We start from the raw sequence: 21485 nt of genomic DNA, 5'->3' as shown, positions 1-21485 counted from the left end.
GGTTATAAACCACGTGAATTGACATTCGGATGAAGAAAAAACGTCAAATAACTCAAAATATTCGATTGTAGGATACTAAAAATATTTTAATTACAGTTCTCCTCCGAAAGAGAGGAATTACTAAGACGTACCTTGTTTCTTACGTTGGCTTTTCTTGAATAAAATGCAACAAAAGTGTTATCCCTGGCGCTCACTGACGCAGGAAAAAGAAAGGAGGATTCTGGAGCTGCACGCCGAATCTATATGCTCATGAGTTTCAGTGCAGGACTATATCCTTCCGCGGCGCTCCTTCTCCAGCTAACTGTGTTTTTCAGGAAAAATATGTAATACTTTGTTGAAAACATAAAAGGTGAGCATGGAATAACATCCAGGATATTTTTATACACCAAAGGTGCAATTTTGTATAGTCTAAAAATAATTATTGAAAAAGAAAGCTAGACAGGAAAAAAAAATACATTTACATTGAATTTTACTGCCATCTAGTGGGCTTTTTAGGTACAGCAAAAACTATATCTGCGGGTCTTCGGTTTAGTTATTGTTTAAACTCTAAAAATGTGTCACTATTGTATCAATTAAAACACAATTTGAATTAAATTCACATATACGTATATCAAATATGAAAAGCACACCTTTATTTTTACAGAATCAACGAACACTCTAGGTCTTTGTCATCACGTGGAAGAATACTGCAAGGGAGTGCTTCGTTTCTTCTAGCACTTTCCATGAAAAACCCGCCTAAAGATGACGTCACGGAGTTGTCACACACTAACTACGCTTCTCATTGGTTACCACAGAGTTTACAACTACCGGTCTATGCCTCATTTTGATCAATGACATATGTTTATCTATTTTTTCTTTTTAAATACAATATTCATCTAGATCAAATTATTTTAGAAGGTAAAAAATTAACCAGTTAATTGAAAAACATATTTATTTAAAGATTTGTTTAGTTTCAGATTTAATTTTACGTAAGTTTGGGGGAAGTAAAATCAAAAATAATATTGAAAGCAAAACTATCTCAAGAAACAACTAAATGCCACGGCTCTTCTAATTAAATGTGAGGGAAAAAGGCATCACAATATGTCTATACAATGATATTACAGATAAAAAAATATTTTGTTTTTGTCGTTCATAGGCTTATGTTAAATAACTATATATATTCAAAAGAATTATGCGGAAAAATATACATTTGCCAACAAAGAAAACTATAAAAATAGAAATAAAGAAAATTAGCAATAGAAGCTATTAATATCATTGTTCCAGTACAAAAAAATATTCTTGGAATACATTTTAAATGGTACTTGTTTAACGTGGAACATTAGCTCCGTCCACGGGCAATGTCCCGACGCACAAAAGAAGTGCCGTTGCCCTTTGGTAGGAAGTGCGCATGCGTGAGTCTTCAGAACGCTCTCCTCTAGCTCGTGTGCTAGTTTAGTACCATTACAGACGTTAACGTTTTTTTCTTCTTCAAAAATATTACCCGTTTTATAGTGGGTTTTTAATAATTTTCACACGACCTAATTCAAGGTAAGAGTGTTTCAATGTAATTAATTTAGTCTATACTATTTTTTTTAGCACAATAAAGTTAGCTTTGTTTGTTAGGTCACGTCAGCTAAAGCAAACGTTAGCATAACTCAGTTCAGTGTCACCGGGTACATTAGTGTAGCGTGTTCAGAGTTAGCTTTAGCGCGCTAAGCTGCTTGTTTTCGGTAAACCTTTTTATCGAAATTATCGACGTGCATAGTTTTGAACCTTATTTCACCAAGGTAGCTTGCTTAAATAAACTTTATGTTTATGCATTGAAAGTTTTAATTAATTTAATCGCTCCTTGCGGTCAATTTATCATCTCATCTGTAGATAAGATAATGTTGACATAAGTTTAAGCCCTACGCGTTAGCAATTTATTGGATTGATGTAGTTGTTTTCATTCTTGCATAGACTGCTAATGGAATTTATTCTGTTTACATTAGGTCACATTCACACTCGGAATGTCCTTCCCTCCTCATTTAAACCGGCCGCTGTTGCCCCCTCCTGGTCTGCCCCCTCAGTATGCCGGTTTTCCCGCAGGTAAGCACCCCTTTTAATATTTCACTGTAGTGAGGCTACACTTGAAAATAAAAAAATATGTATACTTGAGTTCATGGTATCTGTTTGATTTATTTTTTTCAATTTCAATGCAGGAACTCCAATGATCCCAGTTCACATGGGCATCATGGCACCCACCTCTGCAGTGATGGTCTCATCCGTTCCAGTTGTCAGTAAACCTCCGGTTCCAAAGAGGGATCTTGCTGCTCTGCGGGCCAAAGATGATGAGAATAGCGGGCCCACAACTACTGTTTTTGTTGGGAATATATCAGAGAAAGCGTCAGATATGCTCATTAGACAGCTACTGGCGGTAAGATTTTAAAGTATATGAGCAGGGGGGACGGGAAAAAAACAAAGTCACTTACCTAATCTTATGTAAATACAGATATATTGTCCTTTAACATTTTTTCTTGCTAATTTTACAGAAATGTGGTATTGTTTTGAGCTGGAAACGAGTCCAGGGTGCTTCTGGTAAACTTCAAGGTACACTTTTTTAAAATTAAAGTGGTCTAAAATAGTCGTATTACATTTATTGAACCAGTAATTATGCATCTGATTAATTTATTCTCATGGAAATCTGTTGCAGCTTTTGGTTTCTGTGAATACAAGGAGCCAGAATCGACATTGCGAGCCTTACGGCTGCTTCACGATCTACAGATAGGCGACAAAAACTTGTTAGTGAAGGTGGATGCAAAGACTAAAGCCCAGTTGGATGAGTGGAAAGCCAAAAAGAAAACTGCAAATGGGGTATGAGATTATTTCAATCAATAAATACTGTCACGCTTTGTGATAAAGGTTTAGATATTTAAGGGTTTCTTTTCTGACAGAATAAAATATCGGGAGATGGAGAGGATGATGATGTCCTGGATGAGGAGACGAAGAAGAAAGACGAAGTTGTCAAAGGTGCCATTGATGGGCTAATGCGGGAATATGCTGCTGAACTAAACGCTCCCTCTCAGGATGAGGAGTCCCAGCGACGGAAGAGAAAAAAGGAAAAGAAAGAAGAAGTGAGCCGAATTTATTTATTCTCTAAATGTTGGATCGTTTGTGTTTGGAAAAACAAGCAATTAAAAATATGTTTTCATCGTAGGACGACATCAATACAATCGACATAGAGGAGGACAAGAGAGACCTGATTTCCAGAGAGATTAGCAAATTTCGCGATACTCACAAGGTAAAGTATTTTCTTTGTTTGCGTCACCATCACAGGTTTCCCACAGCATTTGCTCACATAGTTCACTCCTTGAGCTTGCACATATAGTTAAATACGCAGCACTGGATCTCAGCAACACATTGTCTGACACTAAAAATGCACACAAATACACGTATGCGTCCGTGTGACGTTTTTCATGTTTAAAGAGAGAGCTAGCATTCTTTGACACCACAGGCCTGATTTGAAACCTGAGAATAATTTCTTCATTCATCACAAAAATGCATGGAGACAATGTAAAGTTACCTTAAAGCTAATCTATTCATTAAACCCCACCATTATGATAGTGATCATATGGTGACTAAAGCAAGATGAATCACAGAGCTTTGGAAAAAGTTGCCAGGATAGGATGTAAGTATCATCTTTCTTTTCTTATATACATATACTGGGCGTCCCCCTCTTGAGGAATTGCATTGGGGCAACTGCACTGCTCTTTTGTGACCAGGGCATCAACAATTTTACTTTAAATTTAATCAACAATGCAATCCTTTTTTTTTTTTTTTTTTGCTCTTGGATTCATGAGCGCATTGGCAGATCCCCTGGAAAGATGGAGTCAGTGAACCGGTGCTAGTCCTCGATTATTTCTGCTGTCATGTTGATGTTGAAGCTCAAGGATGAAGTAACCACAGCAGTTATTGTTGATTATAATCATTATTATGCCAGTGTGGAGTGGGGGGCGCCCTCTCCACAGCAGTATGATGAACTGAAGACTGAGAAGGTACGTCCTCTGAGTGTGCTGGTTGATCTTTTCCATCATTTGAGTCACTCGCTCTCTGTCTTATATTTTTATTTTATTTTTTTATTTACATTTTTGTCCATTTTTATCCTTTTGGCATGCTGATTTTTTTAAGGTCTCATTATGTTCTGTAAAAAAATATTTCAATACTGATCAAAAACTAAAATAAATTCTCTGAAGCGATGAGTAAAAACGATTAATATACTGGAAAAAAAAAATAAATTTTATGAAGTTTGACCAACACTAAAACATTAATTTGAACAGAAGTTTCAGTTACCAAGAAGGTAAGTAGTAATCTGGGCTGATGGATAAATAAAGTCATCAAACTGCAGAGTTAATAATAGTTAATGTAGAATTAACCAACCGACCCAAACTATAAATGTTGTATTTAACCTTCTGGAGAATTAATTTCTTCCATTTTAACATAATTTTGAGTCAACATTATCTCTTTTTAATATATATTTTACAGAAAAATACGAGTCTACCTGTTATCCTGATTAATTTTTTCAAACCCTATAGAGAGAACTTGTGCAAATTGGACATACCTAAATAATAAGACAATTTTGTTGAAGTTCTTTTGATTTCTTTTTTTTTTTCTTTTTTTAATTTGTGCTTTGGTTTCAAAATTATAGGCATAAGTACTTCTTTAAGTTAAAATTTTATTGATTTTATATGGCACCAAACAATAAAAACAGCTAAAAAAACAAATTATTATAACAAATATTATTAAGAGACAGAAAAACAAAATGCTTTGACACATTAAATTACATTTTTCCAACAGTTTTGGCATTTGAATTAGCGTCCTAGTCAATTTTATTCCAAATATATGCAATTTATAAGCCAAATACTATTATTTATTTATTTTTTTGACATCCCTAAAAACTTTTTTTGGCCTCTAAGCCTTTAGATCAAAATACATTTGGTTTATCTTTCATTTTCTTTAAAACTAAACTAAAATGAGCAACTTAAAAGATAAATAAATAAAAATCAACAAATGTCAACCTTATTCCCCCAAGGCGTGAACATTAACCAGAGTTCTGAAGTTGTCCAGTCATTAACATCCGCCATGTTTTGTTTCATGACTTTGTTCTTGTGGAGTTTCGTTACACCCAAAGCTTTCTCCGGTCAGAACACGACCACAAATCAGAGCACGTTTTCCTAATCTTCAGTATTGTAAAGACGTCCGAAGGCGTTGTGTGTAACGGCTGTGCAGACTTGTGGTGTTTGTGTGAGTAATGAGTCGAGAAGAGCGCCTGAAGACTCCTGCGGGGTAAGACTGCTTCTAAAATTTTATTTATCTGTGCAGAAATGTCATTTCTAGAGAACAACACCAAATGTCATGTTGTTGATTTCTATGATGCCATAGAAAGACACAATCCCATAACGTGTTTCCCTTGTATACTGTGACCTGCTTTCCTCCCAGGCCTAACTTAAAAGGCTTGTAGGGGCAGCGAAGGGCTGAGGCCATAGTTCAACACCTGTAAGTCACAAACAACTAGTTCCACAAAAGCCTGTTTTTCTGTTTTTGTTTTCTTAAAGAGGGGCTCTTAAGGAACGAAATGCTTTAAATTGATGATGGTTCACAGAACGTTTCAACCATTTAAGGGGTTTCCAGTCTTGCTAGACTGTAGATTTAACTGCAGAATTCTAGCAGCATGATCATTAAATGATGAGGGAGAGCCACTCGACAACGTATCTTTGATCATGTTCCTCTGAAACACCCAAACCTGGAAATCCCTTCATCTGTGCACATTTTAAAGCTTGCTGCAAAACCCACCGGGATCCCGAGTGGCATCAGCTGACCCCGGCTGTGTTTTGCTCCGCAGAAACTGGAGGAGGAGAAGGACAAGCGGGAGAAAGAGAGGCAGGAGCTGGAGCGGGAAAGACGAGAGCGCGAAAAGGAGCGCGAGCGGGAGAGGGAGCGGCGCGACCGCGAGAGGGAGAAGGAGCGGGAAAGGGAGAGGGAAAGGGAGCGCGAGAGAGAACGGGAAAGGGACCGGGACAAAGACCGAGACCGCCGGACCAGAGAGCGCGAGCGGGAGCGGGAAAAGGAGAGGAGTCGGGACAGGAGCATCAACCGCAGCCGATCCAGGTAAAAAGACGAAACCTGATGATTTTTATGTATTTAAATGATTTCCCACAGAGAATCCTGATGTATTTGTGTTTAATTTATTTACTTTCTTAGAGAGTTGAGTTTGAATCGAGACAGAGACAGAGAGAAGAAGCGTGACCAAGAGGACGAAGAGGAGGCTTATGAACGCCGGAAGCTGGAGAGAAAACTCCGAGACAAAGAAGCAGCATATCAGGAGGTAGGACCGGCTCACCGCGACCACTCAGACCCGATGAAGCAGACTTTTACACTTATTTAGAGTCGAATAAAACTTTATTGACACAACAAACTCAGTTTTTGTCAACTTTTGAATTTACCGTCTGTATTTTCAATTTGACAGACTTCTTTCTTGCTTATTTGGTATCATTTTGACCAGAACAACCTCATCTCAAGTGACACTACCTTTATTTTGTCATTTTTCTATGTTGTATTCACACATGAAACATAAAATCCTGCAAAAACAGAAAATTTAATCTTGAAAAAAGTGATTTATTATGCTGTGGAAATGGCAAAAATGTTTAACAAACCATTTCCACAACATAGAATTAAAGTTTTAGGTGTCATTTCATAAAAAACAACACATTTTTTCAACAAACTAATCAATATGTTTTTGAATTAAAATGCAGGATACACTTTTAGTGAAATTCAGAGATTTATTTTCCCCATAAAAATCATAAATTTTCTAATTTGTTCATCCTCTTCCTCATCCTCTTTTTTTGTATCCAAGTAAAAACAGCTGATCGTGCAAATGGTGCACCTGCAGACCACTTTAGACTCTGAAAGTGGTGGAAAATACTCCATAAAGGAGCAGTAGTGGCAAAAAACAAGTCCATGTCCATCAAAAACAAGTTAATAACAATAGATGAACAAGTAAGCTATGCTGTCACTATTTTCCGGTTTTAATTTACCTTCCATTGTTCTTACAGCGCCTGAAGAACTGGGAGCTCCGGGAGCGGAAAAAGGCACGAGATTACGCGAAGGATGCTGAGAGAGAAGATGAGCGCCGTCGAGAAACGGTAGATTACAAGACCTTCAGTTTATCCAGATCTTTTTATATTCTGCTCTCCTCCTGAGGGAGCTTATAAATGTGGAAAAAAAATCATTTTTACTAAAGAAGTTTTTGTCCTTTTAGCTGAAAGAAGGAAAACGGTTGAAAGAGTTTCTTGAAGATTACGACGATGAAAGAGATGACCCCAAATACTACAGGTGAGCAGAAACAAAAATCTCAAATATATATAAGAAAACAGTTCAAATTGTGAACTGGTTCTGTGAATATTTAAAAGTTCTGCACGATTCTGTTCAATCTGAATTTCCCTGCTTTGTTCTAAAGCCTGCTGTTTTCATTGTGACCTCTAGGGGCAGTGCACTGCAGAAGCGTCTCAGAGACCGAGAGAAGGAGATCGAGATGGATGAGCGAGACAGGAAGAGGGAGAAGGAGGAGCTGGAGGAGATCAGACAGAGGCTGTTAGAAGAGGGACATCCAGACCCAGACGCAGAGCTGCGCAGGGTAGGATTCCTTCTGGTTTTGTCTGGTCATGTTTGTCTGTAGTGAGGAACCATGAAGTGTTTTTCTGTGAAGGTCACTTTATGATCTGTGCTTTTATGCTCCATATTTAATCCGCTAGAGCTAGAAAATGATATAAATATAAACTGGTCTGGTGCAGATGGAAGAGGAAGAGGAGGAGCGTCTGAGACAACCTCCCGTCATCCAAGAGCCGGAACCAGAGGTGCTACACGAACGCTACAGAAGTTCCCGGGACCACCGGGACCGCAGGCCGGAGCCAGAAAGGCCGGAGGTGCGGCCGCAGCCTCAGCTCTCTGACAATGAGGTGGAGGAGGGCGAGGAGGGGGATTACGACAACGATGAAGAGAACCCCGCCTTTAAACCGTGCTTAAAGCCCACGATGCGACCGATCACCGCAGCACCTTCCGTGTCCTCGGCCAGCGGCAACGCGTCCCCCAACTCCCCCGGAAATGAGTCGCCATGCGGCATCATCATCCCTCATGAGAACTCTCCCCCCAACGCTCTGCCACCAGATGAAAACCGGCCCAAGATCGGCCTCAGCCTTAAACTCGGTGAGTCCCTATGCCCTCAGAACAGCTGTGACCCGTAGATATTCTGTTTTAAATGTCGTCCTCTCCAGCTGCTACAGGGAGTCCCGGCCAGACCGCCGCGGGCAAAAGGAAAAAACTCCCAGTGGACAGCGTCTTCAACAAGTTTGACGACGAGGAGGCCGACGAGCAGCCGCGCAAACGGAAGCTGGTCCCCCTGGACTACGACGACGACAAAAGCCTCGGCGTGGAAGGAGCCGGGCTGTCGGGCATCAAAGGAGCCAACGCCGAGGAGAAACGCAAGCACATCAAGAGTCTGATTGAGAAGATCCCCACGGCAAAACCGGAGCTGTTCTCATACCCGCTGGACTGGACCATGGTGGACACGGTACGGAGAGCAGGAGGATGGAGGCTCTTATTCTGAAAGTTGAAATTAACTTTCTGAATGTCATTTTTCTAGACGTTAATGGAACGCCGCGTCCGGCCGTGGATCAATAAAAAGATCATTGAGTATATTGGCGAGGAAGAAGCAACGTTAGTGGACTTTGTGTGTTCAAAGGTACGCAACATAAAATATTTATTCATTTAAGGCTGGGAAAAAAAAACGATTAAATTAACGTCACAACCGTCTGTTCTCAGGTGATGGCTCACGGCACGCCACAGGGTATTCTGGATGATGTTGCCATGGTGAGTCTCATTTCTTGAATCTCATTGGTTATGTTAGAATTCCCTCCCTAACTACTAAAAACTATATAGTGCGGGACAATTTAGTGCCCTGGATTTTAAAGGCAATACTTTTCTTTTGTTTAGGTAAATGCTGGATATGACGTCACAGATTTGTCACAATCGAAACAAACATTTCACGACATTTATTTGTGACTCCACTGTGTTCTGATGGTGAAAATGTGGATGTTTATTCAAAAATTACATTTAAACACTTCTTGTTTGAAATTGTTCAACCGCAATGGATTGTGGTCTATATTCACTTATCTGGAGAGCATTGATGGACACTAGTTTTTTGCTAAGACTTCTGGGAAATTTCGACAGCAATAGAAAATGGCAAATTCGACATAACCATTAATTTTCTTAACTTGACTCCATTTACAAAACCAGGAAGTGACCTTTCAAAATAATACCTTTTTCCTATTAATGTCCTAGTTTTTCTCCACTTAAATGGTTGTCAAAATGTGTTTTCTTCTTAAAAGGTTCTGGATGAAGAAGCCGAGGTCTTCATAGTGAAGATGTGGCGGTTGCTCATTTATGAAACAGAAGCAAAGAAAATCGGACTGGTAAAATAAGTCTAATCACTAGATGACTTTTCTTTCCCTCTTGTAATATAATCATTTCAGTCACTCAGATTTAAGCTAATGAAATCTGCTTTTAGCTTGAGGTGGATTTCAGACGTGTTTGACTTTTTTTTGGAAGGTTTAAGTGATTGTGAAACTCGTATTAAGTCGCCGTGTTCTCGTCCACAGACCACCTCATCACAAAATGCATCAATCCTCTGAAATGTTTGACTCAAACTCCTGGACGGTGACTCCCCTGAAGCACACCTCATAACCACTGTAAGAGCTGAAGCTGGAATGGAAATGTTGTGAATTTGTGAAGGCACTCTCCATTTTTTTTTTGTATGATTAAAAATGATTTTTTTTTTATATTTGGCTGGATTCTGTTTTCATAATTTACTGTAAATATGTAATTCATAGATGAAACACTTGGATCAAAACTTCCAGAACTTTATTGGTTTCATGAATAACACCTTGAGACTGGAAGAGAACTCGCACACAAATTCACCGACTGCTGCACAAACCTTCCATGCAGTCACATCCTGTGACCCTAAAGATGAATCGCCATGGATACTGAAGTCAAAGGAAGGCGGGTGAAGGCCACTGCTGGAAACAGCTTTCTATTATTCGAATGCGTTTGATTTAATTTACCATCCGGGTCTCCGTGTTTGGCTTTTTTTCTTGCCTCTTGCTAGTAAAACGGATGTTTTCCAATAAACTACAGATAATTTAGTTGGGAATTTGGGGCGGAGTCAGTCCACACTTCTTCTTCTCTCAGACGACAGGTTAGTCTTCAGTTTTGGCCTCCATCTCTTCAGCATCGTCGTCTCCGTCCACCTCTGCATTTTCACGCTCTAACCTCTCCAGCTGCCGGGCGAGCTCCGTCTCATCTGTGTCTGTGACCACTTTGGGCTGTTATAGGACAAATAAGAGTTAAAAACAGCTATAATTTTTTTCCCTCCTTAATGTACAAGTCAGAGCTTTTTCAAAAATACTTTAAATAAAAAAATATCCAAAATGAGACGCTATACTTAAAATCTCTTCCATGCATAACTGCTAAGTTTTTCACATTTAAATGGTAAATATGTCCATAATTGATCATTGACAATACCATTTAAAATACTGACAATCCATATTTTCGGGTAGACTATTTGAAAATTAAAGCTATTTTTCAATTTTTTAAAATTAAAATTAATTCTAAAATCTTTAAAGTTAAATTAAAACTAAATTACATTACTATCAATTTCTAGTAAGTTGGTGTTAACCAGTCAATACATCTTTAAATGACAAAATTAAAGTTAAAATTGGACTAAAAGTACTTAAAACATTGTACAAAATGCAGTTGAATTGAGCATTTTTTAAACAAAAAATTCCCCCAAAACAACTTATATTTGACTGAAAATGGCACAATTTCCGTTACAAACTTTTTTTTTTTTTGAGTCTTAATTTTGTAAAATACTGATCAAATACCAAATTGACAAACGATTATTTTAATAGTCGACTAATCTGGATGTAAAACTCGCATCTTAACCATTATTAGCTTTAAACTTGAAGTGTTTAAGGTATATGCCAACTAAAAGTAAAGACAATTAAGACAAAAGTTTATCAAACCTTTATTTCTTTCATTTGTTTCTGGCGTAAATATAAGACAAACGGTAGTTTTGAGATAAAAATAAGAAAACTGTTAAATTAGTTGTCAATTATTTTATAGTCAGCCTAGTCCTGACTAATCGACTAATCCTGACAGTCCTCGTTTTGCGTCATCTTCTGCACGACAAAAGGCGAGTGTTTCAAAGTAAAAGCCTCTCACCTCCATCTGGATGTTGAAGACGCCCCTCTTCTCCTCGATCTTTTCCTTGATGGCAGCCATGGCCTGGTTCAGGACGGACAGACCTTCCGTGCGCTCCAGGGTGGTGGTCGTCATCACGTAGCGTGGGGGAGCAATCAGGTTGATCTGCCAGAACGGGACCACAATGAGTTTGGGGGATAAAAAAAAAAGTTTGAAAATTTGAGTTGTGGCTCACCTTGATGGGCATGGCCTCTGTGGAGCAGCCGAGTCCGGCTCTCAGAGCTTCCTTCACCGCATCGATGCCCTCATACCCGTAACACGCCACCTCGATGTCTAGAACAGCGGTATGGGGTCATTATCTGCTGCTGTAGAACAGAAATATGACCACGAGGAACAAACCTGCTCTGATTTTGACAGCCTGTGGAGTGAGTCGTCTGTTGATGTTGTCGATCAGAACGTTTCTCTCCTCTTCCGTTAAGTCAAGGCCATCCAGAATGGCAGGATCTCTGTGGAGGAAAAAGCCGAAAACTTAAACGAAGGTCAAGTATTTATGTACTCCTCATCTTTCCGTTTGGACTTACGACACAGCCTGCTTGAAGACATCATAAGCTCCATAACCGGGCCGCTTGTACTTCTCATCGAACACCCAGGCGGTGCGCTGGTACAAGCTCTCCAGCTGCTCGTCCTTCGTGTATTCCAGCACTTCTGCCACATGTCGCAGAATACTGTACACCTGTAAACACAAGACAATCACCTCAGCTAAAAACCAGCAACAAAAAGGTAAAAAAATAAATAAATGAAACATACAGTTTTAGATTTGGTAAATTTATCTTCACACTTGATGGCCTCCTCTGGAGAAACTCTTCTTTTCGATAAATCAATGTATCCTGGAGGGGAAAAAAATAACTTTAGAATAATTGTGTTCACTAGCAAAAAACAACACCTCCATATGGAGATTTACTGGACCCGTCTGAAGCACTCACCCTTCTCTTTATCGACTCGGATGACCACGACGCACTCGTTGCGACCTATGCGGATGAGCTTGTTGATGGAGCGGATACGTCGACGCGACAGCTCGCTCAGGAGGATCATGCCCTCGATGTTGTTGTACTCCAAGAGGCTGACGTACGCGCCCATCTCTGCGATGGAACGCACGTTCACCATCACGACATCCTCCACCTCTGGGAACCGGTGCTGGTAAAATCGACAGCTGAGCCCCGGCATCGCTGGGAGGACACGCAAAAAAAAAAAAAAGACATCAAATTTTAGTTCATGTTTTATAATACAAATAAACATTATTATTAGTTCTCCTTTAGAAAACAGAGTTTTATACTTTAGTCATGAAATTTGCAGAATATTAACATGAAAGGACAGCTCACATTTGGGTTTTTTAAGGATATAAAGCCAGACTGAGATGGATTTTACACAAGGAGGTACAGTAAACACACACTGAGTTAATAACAAAATTAAATGTATAGCAAAAATACAAAATATAATATTAAAACTGTTTTGATTGCAAGGAAGTGGGTTATTTGCTGTTGCAACCACAGCTAAAAGAAGATCTGTTAAGTATTAACATTTGAATTTATCAATCAATATTTATTTAAATGTAAATCAATCGAATCAAACACTTGTAAATGTAACTTAAACATCTTAAAGCTTGAATTTTTACTATATAAATAAAAATCTAAGCACCATCCTTTGGCTTCAAAGTTTAAAATTGGTTTCTATGTTGGTTACCTCTAGAAAAACCTACAATAACACATGCTATATTCTTAAAATGACTCTTAACATGTTCTAATAAGACTTAAAATATCCATAGTTTTTAGTTATATCATATTTTCATAAAAATGATGATGCAATGCGGACAAACTAGCATGAAGTGAATCAAAACAACACTTTTAGCAAACAATTAAAATGTCACTTCAATTATCTGATATTGTCTATTAATGCGCCACCTAACACAAACAGTCATACTATTTATTTAAACAATAAAAGAGCAACTTAATGTGGGCTAGCTGCCTGGCTAACCACCGGGTTCACGTGTGGCGCGTGCATTGTAGCCGCGGCTAACTGCTAGCCAGCTAGCTGTGAGTGCCGCCTGTTTTACCGCTAAACATCGAACTCCTTCCGTGTCTATAATAACTCACCTGTGTCATGGGCTTACAGAACTACACACTGGAATGTTCTGCGGTGTCAATATGTGTTCTTTCTGGTTGTTTCAGCTGTATATGTAAGGCCGTTAGCTCGCATTCATAGGTGGACTAACTCCTCCTCGACCCGGAAAAGATCTAGGGAGCTTATCGCTCCGCGCATGTGCAGTGCGATCTTGGCGCAGTCACGTGACCAGAGGCCAGCTGATCATCACGGACGAACAAGATCACGACCATTTACCTTAGTCTGTGAACCTAATCCCGAATGATTTGTTTGTTTTGCGTTAGCATATTCATATAACTTTATCTAAACATCAAAACGAGGCACCGATTTCAGCTTTAATCCCGGAAAAACTGAGAAGATGTCCGGAAAAGAAAGGATCGACATTTTCCCGTCCAGGATGTAAGCACCTTTTCTTGCTAGTTGCTAACACGTTAGCTTTTGACTACACTCATTTACGGTGTATTTTAACTGATTGTTTATTGTTTATTGCGATAAACAATTCCACAAACGTGTTTCGCACGAATGATTGAGGATTTTCGTGTTGTCTGGACGCTGTTTGAAAGAGGAAGAACCCTTCCTGAGTCATGTGATGCTTCCAACATCTTGCGTTGGTCACTGAAGAAACATGTTCCAATGGAAATAATGTTTTTTACTCAAATAAGAGGACAAATATGGTTTGATCACATGCTAAATTAGACTATTTGTAGATTGTAGAATATATTTAAACCTGTTTGAACTCTTCTCCAGAATAGGAGGCTGTGAGATTCCTCATGCTACTCTTATAGTAGGAATGTATTTATTGGTGCTAGGATCTATTTTAAGGAGTCACAGGATTGCACATTATGAAGATGGTCTTCAAATCTGTGTTTGGGTTTCTGTCAGAACTCTACAAAAATGCATACATGACATCAGAGCAGCAACCTTTTGGCATTTGTGATTAGATTTTTAAACTGAGGTGATTTTATATTTGCTATTTCATATAGTATATACTGTTAAGAGGCAAAACTCTCAATAGTATGTAATTACAAGTAAATCTTCTGTAGCAGGAGGATCTTATTCAACACAGGGTGCATTTTATTTTGAAAGGAACATCCTGACGAATGGCTTAATAGTCACACAAACATCAATAAAATGTATTTTTCTAGACAATAAGGTGACATTTTGTATAAAACATTGGACCAAATGACTTCTTTAGCCTTAAAGGTGGCAGATCTCCGCATCAGAGCATGGAAGAATACAGATTTACTACATTGGAATGATTCAGACATAGATGTTGGGGAAAAAATGCAACAACAAATCAATAATTTTAAGTCTGACAGGCAGACCGGAAAAGCGGTGAAGTCGATTCTACCCGAGACAGTAACAGTCCTTAAAAAACAAGACGGAATTTCCTGGTTTATTCCAAAATTGTGTGTCCTTGCAGATTTTTTTTTTTCTTTTTAACAATGCAACCCACCTGTTATGATCTTTGACTCTGAAAATGCTTATTTTCTTCTTATATTTATTAGAACTTTACAAATTCTAGATTTTTCTGCAATTTAGTGGTTTACTTTTGCAGCTTTTAATATCTTTTTGTGCTTTTCATCTTGTACAAAACTTAGTTTAATTGTAGTTTTGTTTAAAGTGCCCTTGAGTTGCAATATAAAAAAAATATTAATCTCGTCATTTATACATTTTTTTTTGCTAAATCATTTTAGAATTGCAAATTTATTGACTGCAAAAACAAAGTTCAGAGAAAATTGAATATGGTGTGTGAAGGAATTAACACACAAACCAAAAAATGCAGACTAAATAAAAAAAAAGACAAATTACTTGCATGTAAGTAGATGTTTAGCTCCTCCCATCTTTTGCAGAGAAACCTAAAGGACACAAATATACAATTTTTCTTCAACTGCCTTTCACTTGGTCAGATCTAGCAAAATAATCAACTGGAAAAAATATGATTTTATGATGTAATCTCACCTTTTCTAAAGCATATTTCAAGTATTTTGCTCTCTCTGTGTTTGCAGGGCTCAGACCATCATGAAGGCTCGGCTGAAAGGAGCCCAGACCGGCCGCAACCTGCTGAAGAAGAAATCGGACGCTCTCTCCATGCGGTTTCGTCAGATCCTCCGCAAAATAATTGAAGTCAGTTTTAAAAAAAATGACTTCAAAATGTAAATTCTTGTTGATGGGGTTTGTTTTCTAAATGTTTCATGTTTTCTAGACAAAAACTAAGATGGGAGAGGTTATGAGGGAAGCTGCTTTCTCTTTGGCTGAAGCCAAATTTGCAGCAGGAGACTTTAGGTAAGAAGAGAAATGTAGTCAAATATTATACATTATAAACATTTTCCAGCTATAAATAAACTTTTATGTGATACAAATTGAATTTTCATCAAGAATATATAAATGCATGGATGTAATTTCTAAATCTAGATTTTTAAAAAATGTTGATGAACTCAAACTATCTGCAGCACAACTGTAATCCAGAATGTCAACAAAGCGCAGGTGAAGGTCCGAGCAAAGAAAGATAACGTTGCAGGTTAGTTCACGCGCCCGGACATTCATCTCTGAGAAATTGGAACAAAATAGTCACATCCTCCTAACCCATCCTTTCAGGTGTCACCCTCCCGGTGTTTGAGCACTACCAAGAAGGCGGAGACAGTAAGTGGCGAGTTCTCCTCTCGCTCTCCGACGTGTCTGGTTTGGGTTTGGAGTGTCCTCATGCGTGTCCCCTCACCCCACAGGTTATGAGCTCACCGGTCTGGCCAGAGGAGGGGAGCAGCTCTCCAGGTTGAAGAGGAACTACGCCAGAGCTGTTGAGCTGCTGGTGGAGTTGGCCTCCTTACAGGTAGGGGGCGCTGTTTCTGTTCCAGTATTACTCTAACACAGAAATCTGTACCCTTTAACAGTAAATGAGCCGTTTCTTACCTTCAATACATTGTTAGTTTTATTTAAAAATGCGAATTATATTCATTTTTAGCTAAAATGAAAAACAAATATAAAGAGAAACTTGCATTTTCTCATAATGTGAAATGTTTTACTACTTTTGACCGAAGCTCGTATGACTTCCTTTCAAAATAAAAGACTTCCTGTGCCAAATGTGTTTCTACGAAAGGTTTTAAACATGATAAAAATAGTATTTTCTCATGTTAGACTTTGGATCTACTTTAATAAGGCGTCATCCTTTTTCTACTTTCTACATCTGTGAACATGAACATGATTTTCTTGCTTTTTGGTTCAGTAGAAAAAGTACAAAAAAGCAAATTATATTACATAAAAACAATTATATGTGCTTTAAATTAATAAAATAAACAGAGCAATAAGACTTTTTACTAAATTTTTGCTTAGTATTTTAAAGCTTTGCTTTCAAAATTTATCAACTTAATCAAAATACATTAAATCAATACTAATTAATTATACTTACTGTATTTTTATCCAGAGAGCCACTAGAGAGGGTTAAAAAAAATCCACTTGTGGCTTCAGAGCCTCAGGTTGCAGATCCCTGCTCTAAAAATAATTTAAATATTTAAAGTGATTTTTATCCTTTTGTGTTTCAGACTTCTTTTGTCACCCTGGATGAAGCCATCAAGATCACGAACCGTCGTGTCAATGCCATAGAGCATGGTACACTCACACCTTTTTCCTGTTAAAGTCTTAAGAGAGAAGCTGTATTTTTACCCTAAATCGTCTTTTTTTTCTGTTTTAATGTTGCAGTGATCATCCCCCGGATTGATCGTACTCTCACTTACATCATCACAGAGCTGGATGAACGAGAGCGAGAGGAGTTCTACAGGTGAACTTCTTCAGCTGCGTCATTCATTATTCTGAATTGTTATCTGGGATTTCACCTTCTAATCACTTCCACGGCTTTATGAGTCAGGAGTAAATTAACTGATTCTCTGCTCTGCCAGGCTGAAGAAGATTCAGGAGAAGAAGAAGCAGCTCAGGGAGAGGACGGAGCTGGAGATCGCCGCTCGCCTGGCCGCTCTGGGTCCCATCGCCGAGCCGGCCAACATGCTGACGGAGGAGGCGGACGAAGACCTGCTGTTCGAATGAAGCGCCACTCGTCATCCTATTTATTTGTGCCTGTCTGGCCATTTTCCCTGAGAGAGATTTGTGTGTGCGTCATGTGATTCGTTCTGTGTGTGTCCGTGTACAGGAACCAAATCGGTGGCACTTCGGATGAAGACTAAGAGTCTTTCAAAATAAAATAAGCAAATACAACAACAAAGAATATGTTTACATGTGGATTGGTGTTGGCAATCCATGTGACCCATCCGTCTGTAGATATTGTCACATTCTGTGGCTTTGCATGCTGTACAGCTAAAGGTTGTCGATTTCAAAGTGTTTGTGTCGTGGAGGTCATGGTGGATGTTTCCCATTTCGACAGAACCTCCTCATGTGACCCCGCTTTAAAATGTGGTGAAACTCATCTGGATTAAAGTCTAATTCAAACTTTGTTCTCAGTTCTTTCTGCAAAAATCAAGTCGTGAACAAACTTCTTCACATTTGGTTTATTGTGATTTTTGGAAAGAAGCAATAAAGTTTGTTTTTGGACTAAAAACTTCTTTTTTTTTGGATAAAACTGGTAGAAAACAGTCCCAGCAGCTCTACACAAAGAGTTAAAAATCCACCAGTTAATCGGCAGCTGCTGAAACAGACAAAACGTAATACTGATATTGACGAATACTCTTAAATATTCTGAACGGAAGACAATCGAAGCAAAAAAACTTTTTGACCCTGTTTCCATGTAACAGCCAAACACAATATTAGACCCTTCTGTCTACAAATATTTACAGTGATAAATATCTAGAATCAAGAAGAGGATAGAAATATTACTATAAATGACTCTGCATATCTGTGAGACCCCCAAGGAGCAAACAAAAAAAGAGGAGTCCGTCCCTGCAGCACGCCGATGCCATCCTCCAAAAATGAGGATAAAGTGAAACTTCAGCTCAGTCCATTCCTCCAGTGGTATCTGTTTGGCTCCTCGTTACCTTCTCCTTCCTTCCCTGAGACGTCTTGAAGAGGAGCAGCTGTTTCTAGCACAGCCAGGAGGTGGGCACCCACTGCGGCTCCGTGTCCAGCTTGTCGATCAGCCGGCGCAGCTCGTGGAACGCCTGGTTCGGATCCACGTTCTGAATGGTCGCGTCGAAGAAGTGGCCGAAGTTTTGCTCCATCTCGCGGGCTTTTTCGATGGTCTCCTTAAGCTCCTCCGGCTGAAGAACAGAGTGAAAAATCTGCTAAAAATGTCATTTATTTAACCTTCACTTTAATAATTCATCTTTAAAAATGTTTCTTTTTTTAAAATTATAGATATTTTTCCACAATAATCCTAAATATGTCTAAGAAACTCAATTCCAAGCAGTTTTTTAACAACAAAAATTAAGATTAAACAGTTTTTATTTAACATAAGAGACAAAATAAAGATGAATAAAACTAAAAAGAAAGTAAAAACAAAGTCAAAAGTGTGTGAAAGTGTCTAAAAAAACAGGTGAACCTCCATACATCTAATGTTATGAGCCATAACTCTAGTTAAGTTTGTTTCAAAGCTGCTAAAAACTTTTTTAAAACTTTAAAGTTTAAATAAAAACTCCACCAATCGGGGTTGGTTTCATTCTTACATCATGGGATTGTAAAACGATAACCCTCAGTGTTTGACTGTTGTTCTCACCTTTGGTGTTTTCCCCTCTGTAGCCAGCAGGGTGCGCAGTCGTTCCTGAGAAGGCGGGCCAATGAAGACGACATAGGGCTTAAGGTTGGAGGATCTCAACACCTTCAGTGACTGAAAGAAGACAGAACAAAGACAACCATTAAAACGGAGGATTCATTCTCAAAATCCTGACTAGAAAACAGAGCGTTGAGACGCGTCCTACCCTCGTGTGCAGGCAGAGAACGCAGATGTGTCCAGAATTGACGACGTGACGAACGGAGTCGGTGCTGGTGCCGTACAGGTTCTTCTCGTACTCTCCGGACTCGATGAACTTCCCTGTTGCCAAGTCCGCCTCGAAGCCCGACCGGCTAACAAAGTGGTACTCCCGGCCGTTCCGCTCGTGGATTCTGGGGTTTCTGGTTGTGTCTGAAGAAGTAAATAAATTCAACATCTATAAAAGTTTTTCCTCTAATTTCTTAATAATGAACCAACAGAAATGATGGAAAGGTCCCAGAGGTAGATGTCAAAGTTCTAATGATGTTGACTTTGAAAGTCATATTAGACATTTTTTTGAAGGACATTTCAGAATAAAAGCAGTGCAACTTCTGTTGTAAGTCAGATTTCTGTGGCAGGTATAAATTTCAAAATAAAAGAAGTTCAACTTCTGTTTTGACACAATGAGTTGTGAATTAAAGTGTTGTGATCCTAAAGTGTTAAGTTGTGAACTTAAAATGTTTTTGTTGTGACACTAAAGTGTTGTGACCCTAAAGTGTTAAGTTGTGGCCTTAAAATGTTTTTGTTGTGACGCTAAAGTGTTAAGTTGTGGACTTAAAGTGTTGTGGCCCGAAAGTGTTAAGTTATGAACTTAAAATGTTGTGACCCTTCAGGGCCACCATACAAAAGTTATATTTTAGTGTAAATTTAAAACTCAATAAAACTTTATTTATATAAAAAAAAAGTTTTTTTCTTTGAGCACTTAACAGTTCAGAACAGTTCAAAACTAAGTCAGAAAACTTCTTCTTGAAGCAGATGGATTGTTTTTTGTTAGTAGTTATTGCAGTTATTTAGTATTGTCTGACTAAATTCATCCAGCTGTTTTGGCTTTATTTGACTTTTTTGACTCACAGATTCTTGAGAATTGGATCAGAAAATATTGAAAGAAAATACACTAAATTAATGAGATTTATATATTCATGGAGATAAAGTTGTGTGTTAACCCTTTAACACAGGTGATGCTTAAACGCTAAATCTTTAACTTTTCAACCGTTATCAAAATCTACTGGAATTATGTTAAACGGTTGAAAAGTTATAGTAAATCAAAGAACATAAATCATGTAAAGGGGCAGGTAGGATGCTAGAAAACATTTTTAACAAATTCTTGTTGCATTTATTTAACTCCGTCATCATTATGATAGTCCTACAAGAATCTGATTTATAGAATTCAATGTAATATCTTTAGCCATACTTTTTTTAAAAAAAAAAAAGCGTTTTAAAACAACTTTTAACTATAGTCAAAAATCTTTAAATTAATAAAACAGAAAATTATTTCAATATATTTATCAAATGTTTTTTAAGGCCTCAAAAATACAAAAGAATTCATCTGACGGTGCTGAAAACAATCAGGAGGAGTAAAAAAAAATGGTATTTGAATTTAGAAACTTTTAATGCATTCATGTAAAATAAACTTGTTCTCCATACATTTGTATAAATGTGCACCGGTGATTATTCACTCTGGACTTACGTGGAACAGCGACGGCGAACCGCTCGGGCTCTAAGGACAGAAGTCGGCGCCGCAGCTCGTCGTGGCCGCTGTTGGTCGGACCAATCAGAGCTATGGGACGTTTGCGATTAGCCGGCTGGTGGTAGAGGGACATCTCCTCGTAGGTCAGGATGTCGTCGCCGTCTGAAGGGACAGTTCGGGAGCCGTCACTGACCTACATAATAATTCACTCTGAGCTGCTGCTGTGGAACTTCAGATGTTTGATGGAGATGCACAGAAATATTATCTGTTAACGTCGTCTTTGTCAGTAACTGTGTGTACGTTGTTCTGAGTGTGAACCAAAGTGTGAGCCGTTTAAGCGCCTGCTGATCCCGTCTGCGAAGACAGGTCTAATCTGACTTGTGACACAACAAGTCTGGACAAGCTGCAAGGTGTGTCGCCTTCAGCTTACGCTCAAGACCGACAGTGGTGGACTTCTCTGGCAGCAGCCCAGGCTTCTTGCAGATGGGACATGAGAGGAGACGTGAGCCGAGTGTGCGGTTGGAGAAAGCTCTTAAACCAGCTAAGCCGCCACGCCGCTAAAGAGATGGAAGGAAGAGGTCCCCACCTGTGCTTTTGCTGAACACGTTCCTCTTCTTCTGCTTCTTGCTCTTCTTCGAACACCAAAGCTTGCCTGAACACGTTGAATCGATTGTTAAAGCGGCT

The 21485-nt window shown here is 38.8% G+C and overlaps 4 protein-coding genes and 1 long non-coding RNA gene across 5 annotated transcripts in view; 2 read left to right on the top strand and 3 right to left on the bottom strand.

The window, feature by feature from the left end:
* The first annotated feature begins 1371 nt into the window (after positions 1–1371).
* Positions 1372–9850, top strand: rbm25b (RNA binding motif protein 25b). Its single transcript, XM_024290540.2, has 18 exons — positions 1372–1527; positions 1971–2067; positions 2181–2395; positions 2511–2568; positions 2672–2832; positions 2913–3092; positions 3176–3259; positions 5858–6123; positions 6217–6340; positions 7068–7157; positions 7274–7347; positions 7498–7648; positions 7806–8217; positions 8286–8581; positions 8654–8752; positions 8833–8880; positions 9399–9482; positions 9669–9850. The coding sequence occupies exons 2-18, from the start codon at positions 1989–1991 to the stop codon at positions 9699–9701; spliced, it is 2454 nt and encodes an 817-aa protein (XP_024146308.1). The 5' UTR covers positions 1372–1527; positions 1971–1988; the 3' UTR covers positions 9702–9850.
* A 63-nt stretch (positions 9851–9913) lies between these two features.
* eif2s1b (eukaryotic translation initiation factor 2, subunit 1 alpha b) lies at positions 9914–13570 on the bottom strand. Its single transcript, XM_024290544.2, has 8 exons — positions 13419–13570; positions 12252–12494; positions 12076–12155; positions 11850–12001; positions 11668–11774; positions 11504–11601; positions 11290–11433; positions 9914–10391 (listed from the first exon to the last, which is right to left on the bottom strand). The coding sequence occupies exons 2-8, from the start codon at positions 12490–12492 to the stop codon at positions 10266–10268; spliced, it is 948 nt and encodes a 315-aa protein (XP_024146312.1). The 5' UTR covers positions 12493–12494; positions 13419–13570; the 3' UTR covers positions 9914–10265.
* Positions 13571–13605: 35 nt separating this feature from the next.
* Positions 13606–17862, top strand: atp6v1d (ATPase H+ transporting V1 subunit D). Its single transcript, XM_024290545.2, has 9 exons — positions 13606–13824; positions 15435–15552; positions 15632–15711; positions 15879–15946; positions 16024–16068; positions 16152–16255; positions 16965–17031; positions 17122–17200; positions 17319–17862. Exons 1-9 carry the CDS (start codon positions 13784–13786, stop codon positions 17461–17463), a joined length of 747 nt encoding a protein of 248 aa, XP_024146313.1. The 5' UTR covers positions 13606–13783; the 3' UTR covers positions 17464–17862.
* On the bottom strand, positions 14850–15516 carry LOC118598130. Its single transcript, XR_004947231.1, has 2 exons — positions 15388–15516; positions 14850–15284 (listed from the first exon to the last, which is right to left on the bottom strand). It is a non-coding gene; the product is annotated as an uncharacterized LOC118598130 (long non-coding RNA).
* Positions 17863–17909: 47 nt separating the features above from the next.
* mpp5b (membrane protein, palmitoylated 5b (MAGUK p55 subfamily member 5)) overlaps positions 17910–21485 on the bottom strand; it is a gene marked incomplete in the record, with an annotated part of 17448 nt that continues 13872 nt past the window's right edge. The window contains 5 exon segments of the mRNA XM_024290542.2: positions 17910–18626; positions 19082–19192; positions 19284–19486; positions 20802–20963; positions 21388–21453. Of these exon segments, the coding sequence (XP_024146310.1) occupies positions 18450–18626; positions 19082–19192; positions 19284–19486; positions 20802–20963; positions 21388–21453 (719 nt within the window).

Source organism: Oryzias melastigma, linkage group LG24, assembly GCF_002922805.2.
Source record: "Oryzias melastigma strain HK-1 linkage group LG24, ASM292280v2, whole genome shotgun sequence".
Classification (NCBI taxonomy): domain Eukaryota; kingdom Metazoa; phylum Chordata; class Actinopteri; order Beloniformes; family Adrianichthyidae; genus Oryzias; species Oryzias melastigma.
This window is presented reverse-complemented; position numbering and strand designations above follow the sequence as displayed.

Bases quoted from the DNA above. Each gene is read 5' to 3' on its own strand.
- rbm25b (XM_024290540.2), top strand. From the start codon at position 1,989: ATGTCCTTCCCTCCTCATTTAAACCGGCCGCTGTTGCCCCCTCCTGGT. The intron at 2,068-2,180 runs GTAAGCACCCCT...ATTTCAATGCAG, and splicing joins GTATGCCGGTTTTCCCGCAG to GAACTCCAATGATCCCAGTT. The intron at 6,341-7,067 runs GTAGGACCGGCT...TTGTTCTTACAG, and splicing joins AAGAAGCAGCATATCAGGAG to CGCCTGAAGAACTGGGAGCT.
- eif2s1b (XM_024290544.2), bottom strand. From the start codon at position 12,492: ATGCCGGGGCTCAGCTGTCGATTTTACCAGCACCGGTTCCCAGAGGTG. The intron at 12,002-12,075 runs GTATGTTTCATT...TTGTGTTTACAG, and splicing joins AATTTACCAAATCTAAAACT to GTGTACAGTATTCTGCGACA. The intron at 11,775-11,849 runs GTAAGTCCAAAC...TTTCCTCCACAG, and splicing joins GTCTTCAAGCAGGCTGTGTC to AGATCCTGCCATTCTGGATG.
- atp6v1d (XM_024290545.2), top strand. From the start codon at position 13,784: ATGTCCGGAAAAGAAAGGATCGACATTTTCCCGTCCAGGAT. The intron at 16,069-16,151 runs GTAAGTGGCGAG...CTCACCCCACAG, and splicing joins CTACCAAGAAGGCGGAGACA to GTTATGAGCTCACCGGTCTG. The intron at 17,032-17,121 runs GTACACTCACAC...TTAATGTTGCAG, and splicing joins TGTCAATGCCATAGAGCATG to TGATCATCCCCCGGATTGAT.